Source organism: Sphaeramia orbicularis, chromosome 9 (assembly GCF_902148855.1).
Source record: "Sphaeramia orbicularis chromosome 9, fSphaOr1.1, whole genome shotgun sequence".
Classification (NCBI taxonomy): domain Eukaryota; kingdom Metazoa; phylum Chordata; class Actinopteri; order Kurtiformes; family Apogonidae; genus Sphaeramia; species Sphaeramia orbicularis.
Window position 1 is genome coordinate 23,041,151 of NC_043965.1, and position 22,290 is coordinate 23,063,440.

The following is a 22,290-nucleotide window of genomic DNA, read 5'->3' on the forward strand; positions in this document are numbered from 1 at the left end:
GTACAGTTCCTGTTATTGTACGCAAAGACAATCACCAGGTTTGTCAACTCCAAAAAACACCTGTGTTGTGGAAAAATGCTACCTGCGCCTGTTGATGTCTGTTTGGCCATTTAAGACATCAGTTAATATTGAACTCTGAATGCAAATGAGCTCAAACTTTTGTAGAAACTCCACATTCTGCATGTACAGCTGCAAATACAGCCCACTGAGAAAGAGAAGACAGGACGCGATGGGCTGTCTGACAGAGAGAGAGAAGGCTTTTTACAACTGAGCAAACGCAGAGAACAGAGGAAGAGTGAGAAAAATGAGATGTGAGTGCCAGCGAGCGATCAAACAAACAGATGCCAAATGAGACTCAAGTCAGTGGGTTGGACTGGCATCTCTCACAATACTGCCATATCACTGGCACATTACCCTGCTTATGCCTGGCATAATGTCTGCATTACAATGCTTTGATAGAACAGGTGACAAATTACATACTTGTAGATAGCAAATGTTGCAGATTGGAGCATTTTTGCAGAGGGTCCAACAATAAAGGCTCCAAACAGGGGCATTTCCATATTGTATCTACAGTTCATGGATATTATTTTGTTATTTATATCCAAATAAAATGGAAATGATTCATCCTTATCGGCCGAGGCAGTTATCATAAATATAACACTTTGTCAGCTCCTTTAATTCTTTTTTTGAACCGAGCTAAACAAGCAGCTTGTGTTCACAGAGAGGGAAAATACAGGCTTTCTGGTGCTACGCCATGTGATATTAATAGTTGTAACTTCAAACCAATTCACAAAATTAATTTCCTCCATCTTCTTGTGGTCTTTCCCATCGCTCTGCCCTCTGCTGTGTGTAGTGCAAATGCCAGAACCCCATAAGAAAGGAGAAAACTGGTACAGTTGCTTTACAAATTCATTAACAATAGTAAAACTTTCCAGTTCTTTTTAACCTTTAGGAAGAGAAGAAAAAATACGCTACTTAAAAGGGAATGAAAAGATTTGTGCTTCAAAGCCAATTAGTCTTTAATTCATATCCATTAAAACAAATCATTTAAAAACATTCAAGCTGGTTTAATAATTCATTTCAAAGTTTCGAAAAAAGGAAACTAAAAAAAGAAACTGTGACGGAGATAAAGTAAAACACAGTTCTCATTGTCAGAGTCTTACTTACTAAGTTGTTACAAAATTTGGGAAAAAACAGTGCACTAGGGTCATTAAATTATATCCTATAAATACACTCTCTGTAAATACATTACAAACAACTAAATTATTCATTACCAAGACAAGTACTGTCAATGCTGCTGTGGTAACACCAAGCACTTTTTAATGACAGGAATTCATAATGGAGCTTGCTGTCATTTATGAGTATTGATTATGACTTTATACTGGTAATTTACAAAATAAATAGTGTCAGTTTACTGGACAAAAAACCCTGTGATGATTATGTGATTATGTTTATAATGTATAAACTATATAGTTATACATTATGAATGGTACTACTGGAGCTCATTGGTAGCTAAATACTTACAGTGAAGGCCAATTAACTGTCGTGACTCTGGTTTGAGTCTGGATAGTGGACCAGAATCAGACCCTTCACTTCCTCCTTCAAAGCTTATTGTCTAATGTAGGGAAAGCCTTCTTTCTAGTTTAAAGGTGCAGGAGACTTTCGTGACCAATTTCTCATCAAATCTGTAAAATCTCAGTCATAGCCTAAGTATCACGAATCTGTAAGTCTTTCTGTGACTACTCACCTGAATCTCTTGCATTACGGTGAGCAATTTTGAAGTGCCATCCACCATAAACAAACCATGTGTTTACAAAAAGAGCCAGGAGGTAACTCGGCCATCTTTGGAATTTTGTTGCGACATGCACTGGGGGAAAGGGAGGTTCACACAGCCGCCTGACAGCGGCAGCAGCAGCATAATCATATGATATTATATGGATGAAACAAACACGACACAGAAACGGCTGAAACGTGGAAACAGCTGGAGGAATATGCATAGAGGGAAGGGAGCTCCTGCTGTTTCCGCGTCGTGTCTGTAGCAGCTGCCGCTGCCGGACAGCTGCATGAGCCTTCACTTCCCACAATGGGAAGCTATGGCTATGACTGAGGTTTTACAGATTTGATGAAAAATTGGTCACGAAAGTCTCCCGTACCTTTAAAGGAGCCAAAACATGTATCAAAAAGTCTATGTGGTGTGAACAGAACAGTAAGATATCAAGAGATCAAGACAGATGTTGACAACATTTTTATGGTGTTTCTCTTCTGCATAGTTCAAGTCCAAGCCTGCCTGTTGCTGTGTTTGCTTAGTGTTTGTACAGATGCGGAAAAAAATACTAAATTCAAAAACAATGGTTATGCAATCAAGTATTAACTCCTGTGTGTATCATGTGAAAAGAAAAAGAAAACATGGAATGCCTAAAAGCACTGTTTTTGGCAGTACAATGCCATAGATATTGATGTAAGAACTTAAGTGATTTTGGTTATTATCAAGAAAACATGGAAAATGGCTAGATATCAGCTCTGAAATTAAACTCTTATGAGCAATTTTTGTTGTTATTATTATATTTGTCCAAAAAAATATACCTTTAGTTGTACCAGGCATCAAAATGAACAAGAAATTGAAGAAAACAAGGGTGGTTTAATAATTTTTTCCGTGACTTGCAGTATCCTACCAGTTCACTTTGGAGTTTGAGGATGAGCTCATCTTTCTCCCTCAGTTGTTGCAGCAAGGCCTCCTCTCTGCCAGGATCCTAAACACAAGAAACAAGACACTATGTTACACATTACTCAGGACACTGTAGACAGTAGTGATTTATTCAGGGGTTCATATTCCCGCAAAAGCAATACATTGAATCCAAAAGGACGAATAGGTGTTTTTGTGTGTGTGTGTATTTGTGGAGCTGGTTTCCATAAATGTTTATGTGTGTTTTATGTGCATTTATGAGCATGTTTGTTGCTGGTGTTGCTAGTGTGTGCGTATGTGTAATAAAGTTGTCATGCAGTACATGATGCTCTTCCCACTATGTCCTGTGATAAACTTGTTGTGTCCTATGGCGGTACCCCGGAGCACACGGCACTTTAATATGACCTTGTGCTGTCGGGAGACTTTACTGTGGCAAGGAAGGAGGGCAAGACAACCAAGACAGAAGACAGAGGGAGGAGAATAATAATACTAATAGAAATAAATGTTTACGGTGCCTTTCAAAACAACTTCACAGAAAAAAGGACAGTATAAATGGTGCCTGAGAGCAAAAATATGTTCAATATTTATGATGTATTTGTGTTCATGACTGAAGTTTGCTTTATTATTTCTTTATCTCATTTGTCCACTGTACAAAAGCAACAACTCACATTTAATAATTTGTTATGCATTGAAAAAATTCAAGCACTGTAGAAAATAGATGTAGCTGGGCTCCAATCCCAGTATATATTAAAATATACAACTCAATTCCAGATGGACTGGTAGCTAAAATGTAGGGGATATAAAAGAGGGACCATAAGACAAGAGGGCTAGGCACTGGGAAGGAGAGCGAGAAGAAAAAAAAAGGTGAAAAGAATATAAGAGGCAAAGGAGAGATGAAAAAGATGGAGAAAACTAAATGACAGACAGACAGACAGTCATTACCTCTTCAAGGACATACAAGAGAAAAATGGGGGCAAGATAACAAGAGGAAAACGAGTGGGAAATGTGAGGGAAGGGGAACAGAAAAGAGGAGAGATAGGGAGAAGGAGAGGACGGAGAGGGCCTGAGGCTGAGCATGATGGTCTGAAACCATGGGGAGCCATCTAGCTAAAGGACAGACAGAGAGTCAGAGAAGGACTACGGGGAACCATAAAGCTACACCACCATCCTTTAAATGACCTCTTTGATACACACACAATGCCAGCCCGACACCTTTCCTACACTCACATCAAAATTAAGAAATGGGGAAATTTAACCCAGGCAGAGGTGTGGAATACTTCGGCTGATAGAACCACAAAATGAAAAATCATCACAATTAAAAACTGAAAATACTGTTGTACTGGTTGCATGATGCAAACACTGGTTGGGTATGGTGGTGGGCTGATTTAGTTCAACAGGCACTAAAATGCAGCGTGAGTTGTAGAAAACGATCAAGCATCACATAATGTAACTTACAATCGTGTGTTTTCTAAGAACCCATAGAGGCTGCTAATTCCAGATAGTTGTCTTTGGAAAAAAAGTTTTCTTCTTGTGGCTAATGACGGCAATAATGTCTTTCTATTCTATGCTGAAACATATGGGCAGCACACTTCTCAAATTTGCATAATGTGACTGACAGCAATAATGGGTTATAAGTATTTCTAACTACATCAATTAAAAGGCCTGATAGTACAGACCATCTATATAGGAGCTTCACATAGGTACCAGATAGGCAGAAACTAGTAGGACAGAAATAAAAGCCTGTGTTACTGCTTCCATTATGATCAAACTAATGAAAGAAAATAGCTTTAAAGTTAACATTAAATAGAACATACTGGTCAAGGCAGATGACCTTCCTCCAAGAGTCGGGGTCTGCTTGAGATTTCTACCTGTTAAATGAAAGTTTTTTCTCGTGTTTGATCCTGGAGGATTCTGTTGGTGTTTGTAAATGGGCTTAAGAGTCTGTTCTTGACCAGCCATGAAAGAACTTTTAAGATGTGGCAATATATAAATAAAATGTGACGGTGATGATGAGCCTAGTTCAACTGAGAAAAATTTTAATAGACATGTGCAATGTGTAATTTAGATAGAAAGTGGAGCACTTGTGTTTTAATTTGTTTTTCATTATACGCTGGCTGACTAGAAAAAGTCCCTATACCTGGATTTGACTAAACAAATGGGTAAAAGCCTTTCATTTAGTAATTACTGCAGTGATTAAAATGTTTCAGCTACAACAAGTTACCCTAACTGATGCAGTGAGTAGTTGCAACCATCAGTTTGCTGGGGAGTTCAGACCTAAACCACATAAAGCATCTTTGCGATGTTACACAACAACCTGACTCTCCATCATCCACACAAAATCTTGACTAAAAATGAATGCAACTCTGGAAATAAAATATTTTATGTCAGGCTTTTTTTTTCTTGGTTGGGTAATGTATATGTGTGTTTATCCTGGAAGTCCAAATATATGAACATGAACGATCTATATATGAGTCACCAGTTAAGTAACAGTAATTTATATGCTCTTTTTTTTGTTGTTTTCTACCGCTAGAGCACACACAAAAAGATTACCAACATGAAATTAGAGTGGCAATTATCATGTGCTTCTAAAATGAATCAACTATACAATAGTACTGAATCCTTGGTCTTATTGAGATGTCTGATACAACAATGTTTCATGGATGCTACATTCTATTAGAGCAGTCTTATAACTAAACGTATGAATACTTTATTGAGTAGTGGTAGATAATGGGTCAGAAAATCTAAAATTAGAGAAACAGAATAAAAGATACCTATAGATTTAGAGACAGAAACAAAGAGGAAAAGGATACTTAAAAACATATACAAGGGCATAGAGTATAATGCTTAAGTACTGTACACACTTATATGCCCTCAATGCAATGACATAAAGTACAAAAAGGTGCAGTGGCCTACCTACACTATCACCTGGCTCATGTATCAAGTTGGTCGCTCACAAAAATGAGCTCTGCCATGCATCTCCATAAAAAAAATATATATATAAAAAAATTGTAAAAAAAAGAAAAAAAAAAAAAAAAACGAGCAAAGCACCAACAAACTAAATAAGGCGAGAGGTAAAACTTGATAGGGCTTACTAGAGGAGGCACAGCATTGAGCATTAAGTCGCCCATCAGGTGGCATTCCGAGCAATTTTTCAAGGCTGAATTGAATAGAAAAGGCTGAAGAAGAAAAGCGGGGCATGCGAATTTATTTCTAATGTGATTGGAATAGCCTCAGTGGGGATAAATCTGATCAAAATCAGTGGAGTGCATCCACTTTATGTGATTTTGTACAGAGGTTGGGGCCACTCTCTTCTTGCAATCAGCAGCCGGCTGGAGAGGGAATGGAGATGAATTACATTCCCCTTGTTAGCAGAAATTATTCAATTTGTTAATTTTTTTGAGAAACATACAATGCAGAAAATGTGAGTTTAGCTATTATTTCAACAACTATCTCATGACATTGGAAATTGTTTGAGAAATAACAGCATGCAGCAATAACAGCATAATGCCAGGTTTTTATCGCTTCACATTTTTACACTGTCTCTACTTCAGTGTTGATGTCTTGTTGTGAATTGGGACACAGCAAATGAGTACAAAATTCACCATGCTAATTGTGTTAATTGCTTGCTCATTTAACAGCAGAAAAAATATGATGGGACTACATCCCTCAATCAGGGCTTGGTGATGTGTTATTTCATCAGACCTTGGAGCGCTGAAGGTCTGGCTCCTTACTGTGCTGTATATTCATGGCTCTGCATTAAGTGTGTGATCGCTGATATCAAATATATGTATAAATGCCTCTATAAAACATAAAATATCTTGTATAAATCTGTCTTTATTTCCATCTTATGTTGTCTGTGAACGTCTGACGGACAGGATATGATTATCACCTCAGCATAAAACTGTAATGACACACTATTTATGCTCACTGACAGATGACAGTGAGGGAATCTGCTTAAGTGAAAAGCAGGTGAATGAGGGGAGGTGAGGAGGAATGTGAGTGTGACATGTGTACAGACAGACACGGTATCAAGCCTTCAGGAGCGTTCAGAGAAAACATGACCTCTGTCAACTGCCTGTGAAAAAATACACTTGTCTTTTTTTTTGTTTGCTGTGATTCAGCCTCCGCATAAGGACAAAACTCTCCTACACTCTGTATGTAACGCGTGGTACTTTAACGCTATATATTTCAAGGATGTGTTGCATCTGAAGAAAAGCAGAGATAGGTATTCCAACAGACCTAGGAAGGCCATACAGCTGACATATTGTACAGAAAAGACAACTGAGCTTTTCATACTAGTTCTGTAATAGAAAGATAGATAGATAGACAGACAGACAGATAGATGATAGATAGAGTGTTTGTTCGCTATATAATGTGTTTAATTATCACAGTGACAAACATTGGGAGACAAGTCGTGCTCATTCAGAAACAGATCGTGTAGTTAACTTTTGTTCTCACCTTTATACAAAGAAAGTCGATCAGTCTGATTCGATTTTGTGCATCCTGCTTTTCTAGGGTGTTTGCATAATGACTGATTTGAGATGTAAAAGGCCTGATTACATTTGACAGTCGGTTGTTTGGATTTATCATATCACAGAAACACAAATATAGGGATGAGCGGATGAAAATATCAAGGATCCAGACCAGCAGATCCCTTCTCTCTCTTTCTCAGCGTAACAACACATTTCAGTTTATGACATTGTGTGTGAAACTGCCCATTCTAGCTATTAGTGTGAGGCTCAGAGAACAGACACAGCCAGTGTTTGGGGAAAAGATTATCTGGAACAAGGCAGCCTCAAGAGGAGACAAAAAAAAATGGAGAGGGAGACAGACAGATGACACTGGCAGTTTTCGCACGACACAAAATGATTTTGTGTGAATGTGCCTTTTTATCTGTGTGTACTACAGCCTGCGAAATGCTCGAAATTCTTGCCTGGAGTACGTCCTTGAAGTGAGCAAATCTGGTGCTGCTGGTATGTTTTTTAGCACATATGCATCTTTTTAACCCTGTCATAGCGCTGCCTTGGTATAGAGACTGTTCCATAATTATAAATTTGCAGTCATTCTAATTATACATTATTAATTTCTAATTATCCAGCATCTGACACAATGATAAATGTTACACTATAAAAAGAAGTTCCTCGTGTCTGCTGAAACAAAGGTGAACGTACACAAATGTCAATTAGTTATGTATGAAAGTTGCAGTCCTAAACTCTTTTCTCAAACTTAGCAGTGCTCTGAATACACATCTGGTGACAAGTCTACTGTGAGATTTTTACTTCAGTCTTCTAAAATACAGTAGAACACTTTAACTGGGACAAAATCTGGTAAAATCGTGTCATATGCATTGGATCTAAATTAAACTAGGACGCACTGTGACACTGTAGCCTCTCAGGTGGCTACCGTAGATTATTTTTACACCCACTGAGTCGTTTTCTGGAGTGCCAGGACATATTTTCTTCTTCTCGCCCCAACCTCGATCCTTTTTTTTTCTCTTCTTCCCCTGCCTTTACTCCTTCTCTTCTATTCTGCTCCTGAAAGCAGTCCCCCTTACCTCTCTTGCTTTCTTGCATTCACTTTACCCTCTATTTCCCTGATATCCGACTTAATGTCATCGCTGTGAATGTGTTTGTTTTGTCAGCACCACAGCTAAAGCCCTTTTCCCTCATCCCCTTGGTCCTCTATCTATCAGGGTCGTGTAGAACAATGTCCTATTGTCAGCAGTGAAACTATTTCCTTACATTTAGCTGTAACCTCCTCATCTTTATAATGCTCTAAGTCTATCTCTGTCAAAAGGCAACCGTTTGCCTTTTACCTTTTCATTCATTCTCTTCTCTGTATAAACACACACATACTTCTTTCTGTGTCTTTTTCAATCTTCTACCTAACCTCAATTCCTCCAACTTGTGCTACTTTCTTTCGGCTCTATTCTCCATCAGTATACAACAAGAAAAGAGATTCAGTGATTTTTAAGAGAATTGCTTCTACAGTAATCACAAACTTTCAATATATATATATATATATATATATATATATATATATACATATTTATGCATAGCAGCCTCTAGAATTGTTTTAATAGTGTTTGGATACAAGCAGCCAAAGTCTCATGGTGGTTTTTCAATTAAGAATTAGCAATCAATTAAGAATTTGATGGTTTGCTGTATTTGTTAATCTTCCACCACAAGCCTCCAACAAATAAAGTTGATTCTTCACAGAAAAAAATTGTAATCCTCCAAATGGAAGCAAAATAACTACATCCAGCAGAATGAATGGAGCTTACATATTTCTGTTTTGTTATTCGATCATTTTTTGTTCATTCTTGTACAGTTAATTTCTTTTAAAAGCTAGAGCACATTTGGACTTTCTAATCAGAGAAAATTACCACATTCCTCTAAAACAGAACTACCATTCTGGATCACACGTCCTGTCAGCTGTCACTGTCTGCTCACTTTTGCAGTCCTCCACAAGAGAGCTCCTGTCATCATGCTGTGTCCCATCCTATATTTTTAATTCCTCCTTATCATCCAGCTGCCACCGACACTCCATGTAGGTCAATAAAGAGGGCACACACTCATGCAAACTCCACCAAACTGTGCTGCTCAATGTAAAAACAAACACTGATGCACGGGCAAAGCCAAATGCACACTCACACTTCCTTAATCTAACATTTAGAGATACTCTGCACACTGCACATCAGTATATTCAACACAGCACACATAGGAGAGAGAAGGCACAACTCATGTTCGTCTTATTTGGTCTCAAATTTAGTTTTAATAAATCCAATGTATATGTCCAATTTTTAAACACTACCACAGACCTCATAGAGTTGAGAAAAAGCCGCTAGGTCTGCTCTCTCCTCACGCAGGCTAACAAGAACTCCACTTCCACCTACCTAAATCCCAGAGAAAAGCTGGACAAAAACCATCTCTCTGTAAACTTAGACCCTGCACACATACACAAACAAGAGCAAATTTGATCACTCTCTCTCTCTCTGACACACACACACACACACACACACACACACACACACACACACACACACACACACACACACAAACACAAACACAAACACACACACACACAGGGGTTTATAAGTCTCATCTGGATCTCACAGCTCTGATGGACTAGGATGGCAGAGGGGGTCTGGCGCCTTTCAAAGCCAGCAAGGCATTTTACCCCTCTTTCATTCAATTTATCCCCATTTCTTTTGTTGTTTTTTTTTCTTAACACTTATCTGTCACTGTCCTCTGTTTTTCTTCCTAGATGATAACTCATTAGAAACTGATGCAGAAACAAGGCAGTTTATTGCTCTCATACGGACTAGAATACAAGTATCAATAGAGGGTTTCTGCGGGTATCAGCAAATCTGACTTAATGCTTTTTAATGCCTTTTTTAAAGCCACTTTAAAAAAATTTAATGCCCACGTCCAACTGCAGATACAGTTTTATATATAGTTTTGTGACGGTTTACCGTCAACAGGCTGTAACCAGGTTCTGAATAGTTCCTCCTCCAATCACTTCTGCTGAAACTTGCATATTCCCATATTTCCGACATTTGCTAGTATTCCCTCTGCTCTTTCGCCATGGCAGGAGCATGCTCACAATACGTTGCATTCCAAGCATCTGGTACTGTGATTTTGTGTATCGGCCATAAACAATAGCCAATTAAAGGGTTCCGCCTGTCAATCATCACACTATACTTCCGATCAAAATTATCAAATGTTTATATAATCAAAGAAAATCGTGAATAACAATGCTTTTTTTCCATCAAGTGTATTTAATTTCTTAATGCCTCTGGACATTGAATTTAATGCTTGTTAATGCCATTTAAGGCCTTAATTTTCACAAAATCTATTTAATGGCTTTTAATGCTTTTTAATGACCCGTAGAAACCCTGTAATAGAAGATTCAGGTTAAGTTGGGTCGTACTTGCTATCACGGTCATTACACCTTGCTCAGTGTGTAATGTGAGTTGTAGCAACCTAAAAACTAAACACAACATAAAATGGTCTTTTTTAGGTTACCTTGAATGGAAGGGACTTTTCGCTGCAAGGGCTTATGGGAAGAGACTGGAGGCTGCTGGCAGGACTTGTCTCGACGCTCTGCAAAAGGAATAAAGATAATCATATCATAAAATGGTTGGGGCTTCAAATTGAGTTTCTGAATAGGTAGTAATATGCAAAGAATGGTTATTTATCAGACCACTCACAGTAAATACTCCCACGTATCTATGTAATCCCATGAGACCAGCACATCCATGTTATCGTTTTATTCACGTCAACTAATTTAAATGTTCAGCAATTTTGGCAAAACACTGTGTATATGTATAAAATTGTGTATATTAGCTGCATACATATATTAACTGCATGAATTTAACTCCTAACCAGAAAGAGAAAAAAAACAGCATGAGGTACAGTCTAACAAGACGCTCCATTTTTCACCATGTCCCATTTTAAATGTTAGTGTAGTAAACTGCAGAACACATACAGGCTTGGAGCAATCATGCAAACAAACAAAATGTACCGCAACGTTTTTTGTTTGTCCACAAAGAAGTGGCTTAAAAAAAGGTTGAGGTAAAACAATTCCATGTTGTATTTTTTCACCTGGTGTCTTACATAACCTCAGTGTTTTTGGACGCCAGCTGTGATCAGACACATTTTGGCTCTCTATGACACAGGTGTCTAGTGGGCAGAGAGCAGGAAAGACTAGAGGGGATTCCAAAACACACTCATGGAGCAGAAGCAGACAATTCACATATACAACAGATATCAGTTTCCACGTGTACAGACACTTGTAAAGGCACCTGTATGCAGACACACACCGACACACTTTAAAAAGAGCAGACAGCTGTCTAAATGTCACCTGTAAGGGCATATCAAACGACAGATGGGAGAGTGGGGGATGACAACATCATGTGTTCAGTGAAGAATGCACAATTTCTGCATAGGAAGAACATGACGGGACACAAAAGGAGGAAAAGAGAAGACACATGGCATGAAGGTGAAACAGAACAGGAAGTGGAAAGTCATGTATTAGCTAATTATATGAGTTGCCCATCACATTTTTTCAATTTATCTCTATTTTATACCATCTCTCACTAGTTTATATGCAAGCCTGTACCTACTGTGTCTATCCATAACAACACATTTAAGATGGGGTATACTAAAAGATGCTTTTCAAGCTAAAATTTGCATATATTCATCATATTTTGGCCAGCACTCCAGTTTTGAGAGTATCTCTGGGAAACATCACAACCCAATTCATGCACAGCGTAAACTTGGCTGACCTTTTGAAGCAGCATACCTTCCAATCAGAATTATAGGTGTGCTATGGCATCAGGCCCTCAATGTGTCATTGGTGATCAATGCCTTTCCCCATGTAGAGAGACAGGCACACACTCACTGACGCCACTCTGAGCCCCCCTCCCGCCCCTCGTTCTTTCTCTCATACACATTCTCTTTAAGGTCACCCCTGTCCCACAGGCCTTAACACATAACTGTCCCTACAATTAGATGTGGTTCAGTAAAAAGCCTTTCAGATTTAAGAATGGGCAAAGCTGCCTAAGAGCTCTGGATTTAATGACTTGCACTACCCAGAAGCAAAATGTCTAAGGATGATGAATGGCCTAAGAAAGCAAAGCAGGTTTTGTGGTTTGATACACCCCTTTAATCACATTCACACATCAGTTAAATCAAGAAATGAAAACCTTCAAATAACTCAAGGTGCATTAATGCCCACTCTCTCTCATTGACATTTGGCTTTTTATCAGAAGGCAGCACCATTACCAGCATACTGTCATGTCATTTACTGAGTTTTTTGGCCAACAGTAGGTGATGCATGAATTGAAATGCCAGTCCCACTGCAGTACAACAGAGCAGAGTTTTTGTTTTTAATCATAAAGCTATAAGGGAGTGGTTTGTTGTTGATGTTTTGTGATGGAGTTTAACAAACAAAAAAAACCCCACTGCTGATATTTAGAAGCATGGCCAGCAACTGTACAAGGTAAATGTTTTACTAACAGCGGATGAAAAGATGGTTTCCTCTTTCTCAATTATGTAATGAGTGACAACATTTTTAGCCACATGCAATCACTGTCCAGAATTATCCTTGAAACACCATTACACTGCTGAAAAGATGCAGCGGAGGGAGCAAGAATAAACTGCTGCCACAAGTCAAACAGCTGCCCCAGGGGTAGGAGTCACTAGGACGGATAGAGGCGCTGCAGTCACACAAGCTAACAGGGCCTGGCGGTACATGTGTGGATATTGCACAACCATGCCCTCGAAGACTGGGAGTATATGCTATAACAAATGGGACCGTCACAGTTTTGCTTGAATCCACAGCTGACATTGACAAATGGGGATCATTCTGTTAGGCAACATTAATACACACATGGACAGTGGCATTTTAAAAAAAGGAACTCTGTGCAACCAGCAGGATCAACTACTGGAAGAGGAATATATCAACAGTGGATGGAGTCGTTACATGTGGCTAAATCTACTAATTTGACAAATGTAATGGACATATGCCACTCTAAATGAGTTGTGCTATACTATATAGACTGTTGCTCATGCATTTTGGTGTAGTGATTTACCGTTCCATGTGATTTGTGTAAGATACTATTTTTTTTATTTTTGTATTTTGTGTGTACAACTGACAAACTGGCATGTTTGTTTATTTGTTCTTGTTTTGGACAGTGCTCCTAGTTATTCCAGCTGAAAACTGCAAGTCTGGTTCAACTGCATTAGCCAGGGTTCTTCAGTTTCACATATGCATTCGAACATACAAATGCTGTTCTCCAAATTGCTTTCTCAGTTCAACCATGTCACATTTTATAAATTAGCCACATCCTAACAGGGAGAAAGTCTAATGTCTGAAAAGCTGCTTTGCCTAGCCTTCTTTAGTCTGGAGTTTTAAGTGTGTGGTAATTGACCCCAGCATCACCATCAATCAGCTGAGTGAAGTTTAGTCTTGTTCGCTCAAAAAAAAAAACAAAAAAACAACAACCTAAAATTCTTACTTAACATTGCATAAGTTATTTATGGTAATTTTTACCTTTTTTGAAAGTGGGAAGAGAAGGAGAAGAAAGGAGTAACAAAAGCAAAGACTACAAGAACTGGGCTCAATACCAGAAGGTCAAGCAAATAAAATGCAAAGCATACAGACATGCCGAGTCACCCTCCCCTCGCTGCATAATGGATTACATCCACTGATGGAAGGTAACAAAATTTGCAAGTTAATGACACAACAGAGCAAGCAAAGAGGGCAAAGTATCTCCTCTTTCATATTCATGTTCTGTTGCTGTGTTCCCCTCTCCCTCTCTAGCACTTTCAGCAATCTCTCTGTCACCACTCTACTTTATGTCTCTCTCCACTAATTATTATTTTATTATTTTCATGTCTCATTTCTCTCTCCCTGCGGTCCTGGGAGGAAAACAGTGAGATGAACAGCGAAGACAAAGGGAAACACCATATAAATGTCTCTGCGGACTGTAATTCACAGCTAGCTTTGATCTTAGTTTAGAGGTACTAATGGTGGGGAGTCTGGTCACCCATTTATATATCTTTTTGTCTATTTGTATTTGTGTGTGTGGGACTGTAAAATATTGCTGTATTTGGTGAGGGTCAGACACCCATGTAGATAACAAGAAAACAGCAGGCAGACAGTGCTAATGGATGTTCTTTCAGCTCAACCTCCAGAGGTTACGGTATTACTAACATCCCTCTTTGGTATGATAATGTATCATGCACCTTCAAATCAGAGTTACATGGCGCATCAGTGTAAATAGGAGCAAGTGTGTACAAAAACATAAAGAGAACAATATATTAAGCACCGATATTCAAATTGCTTAATATTTTCTAACAAGACTTTGAAGAAGGTCTGTATTATTTTACACTGTAACTGAAACTGTAAAGTACTGTTCATTCATTCATTCGTTGTGACATGTGGCTGAGAATCAGGTCAATTTGTCAACAACTCGCATGCAAATAAAACATGCAATTAAGTTTACAGCCAATTTATGTTCCCAAGAAATGTGTAATGTTGTATAGTTTTAAAAGCTACATGACGATTACGTTCCATTACATTCCGGTGTAAAGCACTGTGGCAGTTAAATAGATTGCATGACTGCACATGGTGGCTATCAATATGGTTCTATGGTTTTTACAGTTAACCTTGTGCAGCATTTGTAACGTTCAGTGCTTTACTAAGTGACCATTACAGCTAATCACACCAATAATGGGGCGGATGTTAATTTAACTGGTTTCTCTGCATGCACACAAAGATGGCCTCAAAGCCCAGAGTAAAAGTTTTTTGCTTTAAGCTAGTTGAAGCACTTATAGAGCAGTGATACTCCGAAACAGGAGGATTAGTGCGTGTTTGTGTGTGTGTGGGGGGGTATGTGTAAACAAATGAAAAGGATATGATTGCATACGCTCAAATACGCCTCCTAGTTCTTCAACTAAAAAGTAGAATTTGATTAAAAAACAAGACAAAATAATTACAGATACAATTTAAAAGCGGAAAAGCATCCTCTTCAAAATAATTTCCTGGAAATGAACTAGAACTCAATAAAACAGCGAATGATGAATTTCTTTAAAACACTGTAATGTTTTGATTCCTTAACAAATTAGTCTACATTATTTGGTAACTCAACCCTCACTGGAAAGAAATAATTTAACATATTCATGACTTAATCAGACTGTTGTGATGGAATTACAATGAATTTTAACTTCTCAAATTCCATTTTTATCCTCTTTAGTATAGGTTTATTTTGTCTATAAAACCAGGTTAAAAAAGTCTGCAGAGTATGACTGTGTGTGCATGTGTGTACAGCTCACCTCCTGTAGTGTCCGTCTCAATCTTAAAAGCAGTGTTTTGACAGCAGTGCAGTCTTGTTGCATCAGTCTAAGTGGCAGAGTCTCCAGCCCTGGAGGTAAAGGCTCATCTTCCCTCCCCAAACCCAGCCCTGAGCTCCAGTCAGCAGGCAGCAAGCTAGTAGGACGACTCGGCTCCCTGGAGAAGAGACAGAGTAAGAGGGAAGAAGGAAAAATATAGGGATTTAATGTTACAACAAGTCAGGGTGAAAACATAATCATTGACCTGTCTTCAGTGCTCCACACTGCTCTCCACAGGCGACCGGTGAGATCTCATTCATGTCTTTGCCTGTTACTCTACAGATGATTCCTGATACAGTTACATCATCCAGATGCTTATGTAGTATATCCATCATGAGCATGATGTGCGCCACCTCAGTGCCCCAACCCAGTCTAAGTAAACCTTCGCAGTATGTGGCACGATAATGTGACAGTGAAATGCAACACAGCAGACTACTAGTTCTAAGAAGCAATTGTAAAGTGACGACACATAAAAATATAATGCAGCAAGAGAAAAACATACTAAAGACATCCATATGGTGACAAAGGTCAGAACGGAGACCAAGACCTGCAAGAATTACAATATGTAGCAGCTGGTTTATAGAAGCCCCTGAAGGCACCAATTTAATGAGCACTAATTCCTTTAATAAGTCTTTATAGAGCAACTTGCAAGACAACAGAGACAATAATTAGATACTAACATGGACAAAAATGGTGTAGGAACTGGACTTTAAATACATATACATTTACACAAACAAAGAGACTGATATCAGAACACATTTTTTAAAAATTGGACACAAAAACAAAGAAGGTTATAGGAAGTTAAAACAGAGAGCAGTCAACCTAGTTCATATTTAACAATAAGAGATCTAGAGGTAATGATAACCCTAACCCTAATGATGCAGATTTGAAGGTTAATACCTTGTATATATCCTTTATATGTTGCATATATTTTTTTTTCTGTGGTATAGAGTTGGTCTTTTGTATATTTCATTATTTCTTTATGGTTTTCTATATTGTCAGCATTTTTAATATAAATTTTCAGTATAATTTTGTGTGATAGTTTTTATATAAAGTCTTTTGTTTGCACTTTATGAATCTGCTGTTAATCAGAAGAGAGCTGCTAAACTAATTTTCATTGTTCCTGTACCAGCAGTAACAATTCTATTCTATTCTATTCTATTCTATTCTCTACTCTACTCTACTCTACTCTACTACTTTATTCCATTCTACTCTGTTCTACTATTCTATTCTATTCTATTCTATTCTATTCTATTCTATTCTATTCTATTCTATTCTATTCTACTATTCTATTCTGCTCTATTCTACTCTACTCTACTCTACTCCGCTCCACTCTATTCCACTCTACTCTACTCTATTCTGTTCTATTCTAGAATATGCAACATATACACAGCCTGGCCAAAAATTTTCATCATTTGGATTTAATAAGTAAACAAGTAAAGTTCCTCTATTGGATAATTGCTGCTAGAGAGCATAAAGGGGCTTCCCTAATCTGAATAACAAATGGCATGGAATAACGAATGACCTAACCCTAACCTTAACCCTAACCCTAACCCTAGTGGTCATTCATTATTCCATGCCATTTGTCATTTGGATTAGGGAGGCCCAGCATAAAGGGGCGGCTGAGGCTCAGATGATGGAGCAGGTCATCCAGGACCTGGATGACTGTCCACATGTTGAAGTGTCCTTGGACCCTAAATTGCTGCCCAGGTAGGTGTCAGCACCTTGCATAGTGGCAGCCACCTACTGGTGTATGAGTGTGTGTGTGAATGGGTGAATGTGAGGCCTTGTAAAGTGCTTTGGGCACCATGAAGGTGTGTAAAATGTGCTGTATAAGTGCAGTCCATTTTACCATTTACCATTTAGATTGGACTGTGTTTCAATGGGAATAGGTCATGTGGTCTGATGAGTCCAGACTGACCCTGAGGGTCATGGGTGTTATTGGTGCATTCGAGTGAAAAGAGAGGCAGATGAAGTAATTACCCATCATGCCCAGTGCCTACCGTACTAACCTGTAGGGACAGTATTATGATCTGGGGTTGATTCAGTTGGTCAGGTTTAGATTCAGCAATGTTATGTGTCTATAAAACAAGGCCAGCTGAACCTGAACATAGAATGAGCAGGTCTGAACATCAGTGGAGTTTTTCTTCATTGATCAAACTGGCTCATATTGTTAAAGAGTAATTTAGGGAGTAGGAGACATCATTTCTCCACACGGATTGGCCTCCACAGAGAATCTTTGAGATGTGATGGAAAAAACTTCACACAGTGGTCCGACTCTCCATCATCAATATAGGATCTTGGTGGAAAATTAATGCAATTCTGGATGGAAATAAATGTTCTGATACTTATTGTGACGCTAATTAGGCATTTTGTGTGTAAACATATTCATAGCTAAAGGTGATCTGATGATATCTTGAGTGTGTGACTTTTTTGGTGCACAACAGCGGAATCTAGTGTGAGTATACAGACCTCTCAAGTACAATGATGGGATGAGTTTTGTTCTACTTGCACACAAAAAACCTCATAAGCAGGCAATATTCTAAAAAAAAACAACTAATAAGTGTATTAAAAAGTTTGGAGTGAACTACAGCCTTGTTTGTTTATGACTTCACACAGAGCGCTCTAGCAGGTTTGACATATCGACTTCTTTGTCTGACGTAATATGATGTAGTGTGGAAAAACTTTTTTCTTTCATTTTTTTGGAAGGTTTATAAATAATATTATACATATCAACCCAGAAAAACAGTTCAACCTGTAAAGTGCTCTTTTACTTTTTTTTTTAAACTGACAACACACTTTTATATTAGAAACATTATTTATGATGTGCAATTTGAGGAGATCCTCTATTCTATGATGGGAACAACAAAGAGATTTACTAACACTGCTTCCACATTTTAAAGAATATAGATGGTATAAAGACATACTGAATACAGAACATATCTCTATCATTCTGTACGTATGTGTTCATCAACTCAGATTAAGTGCCTTCTGGTTTTTTGTTTTGTTTTTTTTTAAGCCCAATCTGGTTATTGTTCTTATTGATTTGGCTAGCTTACGAGTGTTGAGAGGTGGGTAGGGCTGTTCTGTTCTTTGTCTTGTAGAGAATATTCATTGTTTTTTGTCTCTAATCTTTGCTTTATTCATAAAAAAATAAATAAACAACAGCACAGTCCCACATGTAGAGACACAAGAACGCACAAATAACCTGCTAATGTGGTCACACTCTTACACTAATGCATGTGGAGATCAAAGAAGCAAAAGCAGAGAAGTCTGTCTTCTGATCCAGTGTCTTACCATCATTATCAACTCAAAAGGATACTTCATTGTCAAGACCTTTGATTCATTATAGCTCATCAAAGCTGTGTGATCCCCTATGTGTCCCTTTTCCTCGCACGTTTTTGAGAATTCTTATTTTGGCTTTTTGGAATATTGCACATCTAGAGGTATGGATACTATCCTCGATGTGTATTTTTGTGCAAGTACCTGACTACATATTGGTGAGTGTATGTTCAAGAGTTCACTCATTCAGAGCATTGCATGTAAAACACCTTTAATTAAGAAAACCTTCACTGTGTAGTGGTGCAAACCTTCCAAGCTGTGTGGCTGCAAAATCTCTTTTAAAAAGTTCATACATCACTGTTTAAGACCTAATTACCAACAGACATCCAAACTGATTTCTCACCAAAGCTACATTGCTACCGTGGAGCTGGACTCAGACACACACTAACACAAACAACAGAGGGAGGTTCAACCAAAGCACTGTTTAAATTAACTGTCCCATTTGAGAACACAGTCCATTAAACAGTAAACAGGCCTCTGGAGTGATGCTTCTTTGGTCTCTGGTCCATAGCCTCTGTTCTTTGTCTCACCTTCAGCATCCACTTAGCAGAGCAGATGACAGATACAGTATTGGGAGGAGCTGCCCACAAGAGAAGGGGGCTGCTCAATGTCACCCTATTCCTCGCGCCGCATTAAAACTCACCAACTACAAACATTGACCTTATCTATAAAAACCTCAGCTTCACAGTCATTCATTGCCGGGAGCTTACTTTAGTTTCCCTGTCAGTTGAAGAGTTGAAATTTAACTAGAAGCATATTTTAAGCCAGTATGAAGTAAGACTAAATCTATATCAGCAAAAACCAGTCTCAAAGCTATCCTACTGTTTTCTAAAGCCCTACTTGCAGAGCACTAATACAAGCAAGGAACCTCTGATGATTTGGAAAGTAACCGTCCTCATCTGTGTTTTATGTGACACATTCACAGTGGATGAGTGAAGTCAGTTTTTTAGTTGATATTATGCAACTGACATTAACCCCCAGTTCTGATGTCAAGGCTCACCACTTATAGATAATTGTTGAAAGATAGAAAATATTCCTTACTGTAGCTGTAATGCATATCATCCATCTCATCATCTTTTGAGATGTCACTCTTCTGAAAGCTTTAAGTTTGCGTTTTTATTGAATAGCCAAACTATATTGCAATTTGCACCCAAAACTTTCATTCAATATCATTAGCCAGCCTTCGCAGTTTTCAACCGTGAAATAGGCCCAATAAATGCTTAACGGGGAAAAAAATGCTGCAAATGACTCCAAATTACAGAGATGTTGATACACATGGTATTATTACTGTTTATACCATCTGAATGTGTCTGCTGAATGAGTAGATCATTTGCACTACAATTTTTTTAATTTTAAAAACTACAGACACGGCCGATTCACAGGGGACTCAGGTCATAGATGACCTCCACATTTAGTGCAAATTACCATAGGTCCACAGGTAATACTAGCAGCAGTAGCCCAAGGGTGTCAAAACGTATGGCTGGTGGGCCAAGACCAGCTCAGCAAAAGTGTTCAATCTGGCCCATGGACTGAATTTGTGAAATGCAAAAATTACACTGAAGATATTATCAATTAATGGTGTCAAAATCTTTTTATTGTGTTTTTTTTTTTTTTTTTTTGCTTTGTTTTACTGTAATAAAGTAAAATTACATGAAAATCTTTACAATGACAAACTATCCTTTCACAAAAATGTGAATAACCTGAACAAATGTGAACCATCTGAAAAGGCTTAAGAGAAATAAGTGGAATTTTAACAATTTCATGACTGTTACTAAATGTTTTGTACCTTTGTTGACCAACTGTGATCTGTAAGTTGTAATGCACATGTGTAAATGATAAGATGAGGCATGATATTGTTAAAGTTGCACTTATTTTTCTCAAGAAATTCATGGTTGTTCATGTTATTCAACTTTTTTGAAGGATAATTACCCTGCCCCACAAAGGGGAGGCAAGAGGTTTTGTTTTCGGTTTGGTTTGTTTGGTTGGTTGTTAACACCCTAGCAGCAAAACCATTGGTTGAATTCAGACCAAATTTGGTTTATAGATTGCCAGTGATCCAGAATAGATCTAATTACATTTTGGGAACAGTAGGTCAAAGTTCAAATTTTTGATGAATTTTTAAAATATTTTTTTTCCCCATTTACTTATAATGGGTGAAATTTCAAATCTTTGTCGCGGCAAAACATTTGGTTGAATTCATACCAAATTTTGTTTATAGATTGCCAGTGACCAAGAATACATGTCAATACATTTTGGGAAAAGTAGGTCAAAGTTCAAATTTTTTATGAATTTTTAAATTATTTTTTTCTCCCATTTACTTATAATGGGTGAAATTTCAAATGACCATAAAAACATCAATTTAGTTTTAAATTACTTCAAATTTGGCACATATATAGAGACAATTGTTATGCTAACATTACTACATGCATAAACAGCTGGATTGATGCCAAAATGAGCTACAACATGTGTGAGGGGTGGGGTTTGTTGTCCCTGACACCACTTGTTTATAGATGTAAACATTTTCATAATGTGATTTTACTTTTTTCACTCTAAAACATAAAGAAAAGACTGGTGTTGTAATTATTCATAAGTTATTACTGTATGTTATTTTATTGGTCCGGCCCCCTTGATATCATATTGGGGTGTATGCAGCCCCTGAACTAGAATGTGTGTGACACCCCTGCTTTGGTCAATGGACACAACAAATGGGTGACGGTGGGATACACCCTGAACATGTCACCAATTTATCAAAGGGCTGACATATAAAGACGAACAACCATTCAATCTCATATTTACACCTACAGGCAATTTAGACTGGCCAGTTAACCCATTAAAGAGCATGTCTTTGGATGGTGGGTGGGAGGAAGCTGGAGAAAACCCACAGAGACACAGATTCAACCCAGGACCTTCTTATCAGTATTCCAAATAAGTCAAATCCATTAGGAGTAAATGCTTAATAATTTAGACAGTTTGGTGCATTAATAAAAAGAAAGTGCAATTTTAAGATTTTGGGTTACTAAAAGCAATACGCCGTAAAACTAATTTTACTTTTAATGTTTAACATTTACTTTAGGTCAACAGTTTTACATTTAGCAACCTTTCCTACACTGTGATAATTATTCCAAGAACATGAGTTGTACTTTTACACTTAACCTTTCCAAGTGTGGGTTTTCTAAATTCCAGATGAAAACTACTGTAGAGTGAAGAGGCAGATACAGTCAGATATCCATTTGTCCACAGATTTTGGAAAAGTGAGAGTGCACAGAGAGATTTCAAATTCAGGAACATCTGTGAGCAAATAATCTATAATACTTGACTCTTTTCCAACCTTGAGCTCAGCAAATTCAACCTTAAAAATGTGGAACG

The 22,290-nt window shown here is 37.9% G+C and overlaps 1 protein-coding gene across 7 annotated transcripts in view; it reads right to left on the reverse strand.

The window, feature by feature from the left end:
* Window positions 1-22,290, reverse strand: part of ccser1 (coiled-coil serine-rich protein 1) — a 123,208-nt gene that overhangs the window by 67,790 nt on the left and 33,128 nt on the right. For all 7 annotated transcript variants that reach the window (XM_030144368.1, XM_030144369.1, XM_030144370.1 and 4 more), the window contains exons 7-9: window positions 15,526-15,700; window positions 10,711-10,788; window positions 2,673-2,750 (exon numbers count right to left, since the gene is read on the reverse strand). In XM_030144368.1, coding sequence (XP_030000228.1) covers window positions 2,673-2,750; window positions 10,711-10,788; window positions 15,526-15,700 — 331 coding nt within the window. The remainder of the gene's footprint in view (window positions 1-2,672; window positions 2,751-10,710; window positions 10,789-15,525; window positions 15,701-22,290) is intronic.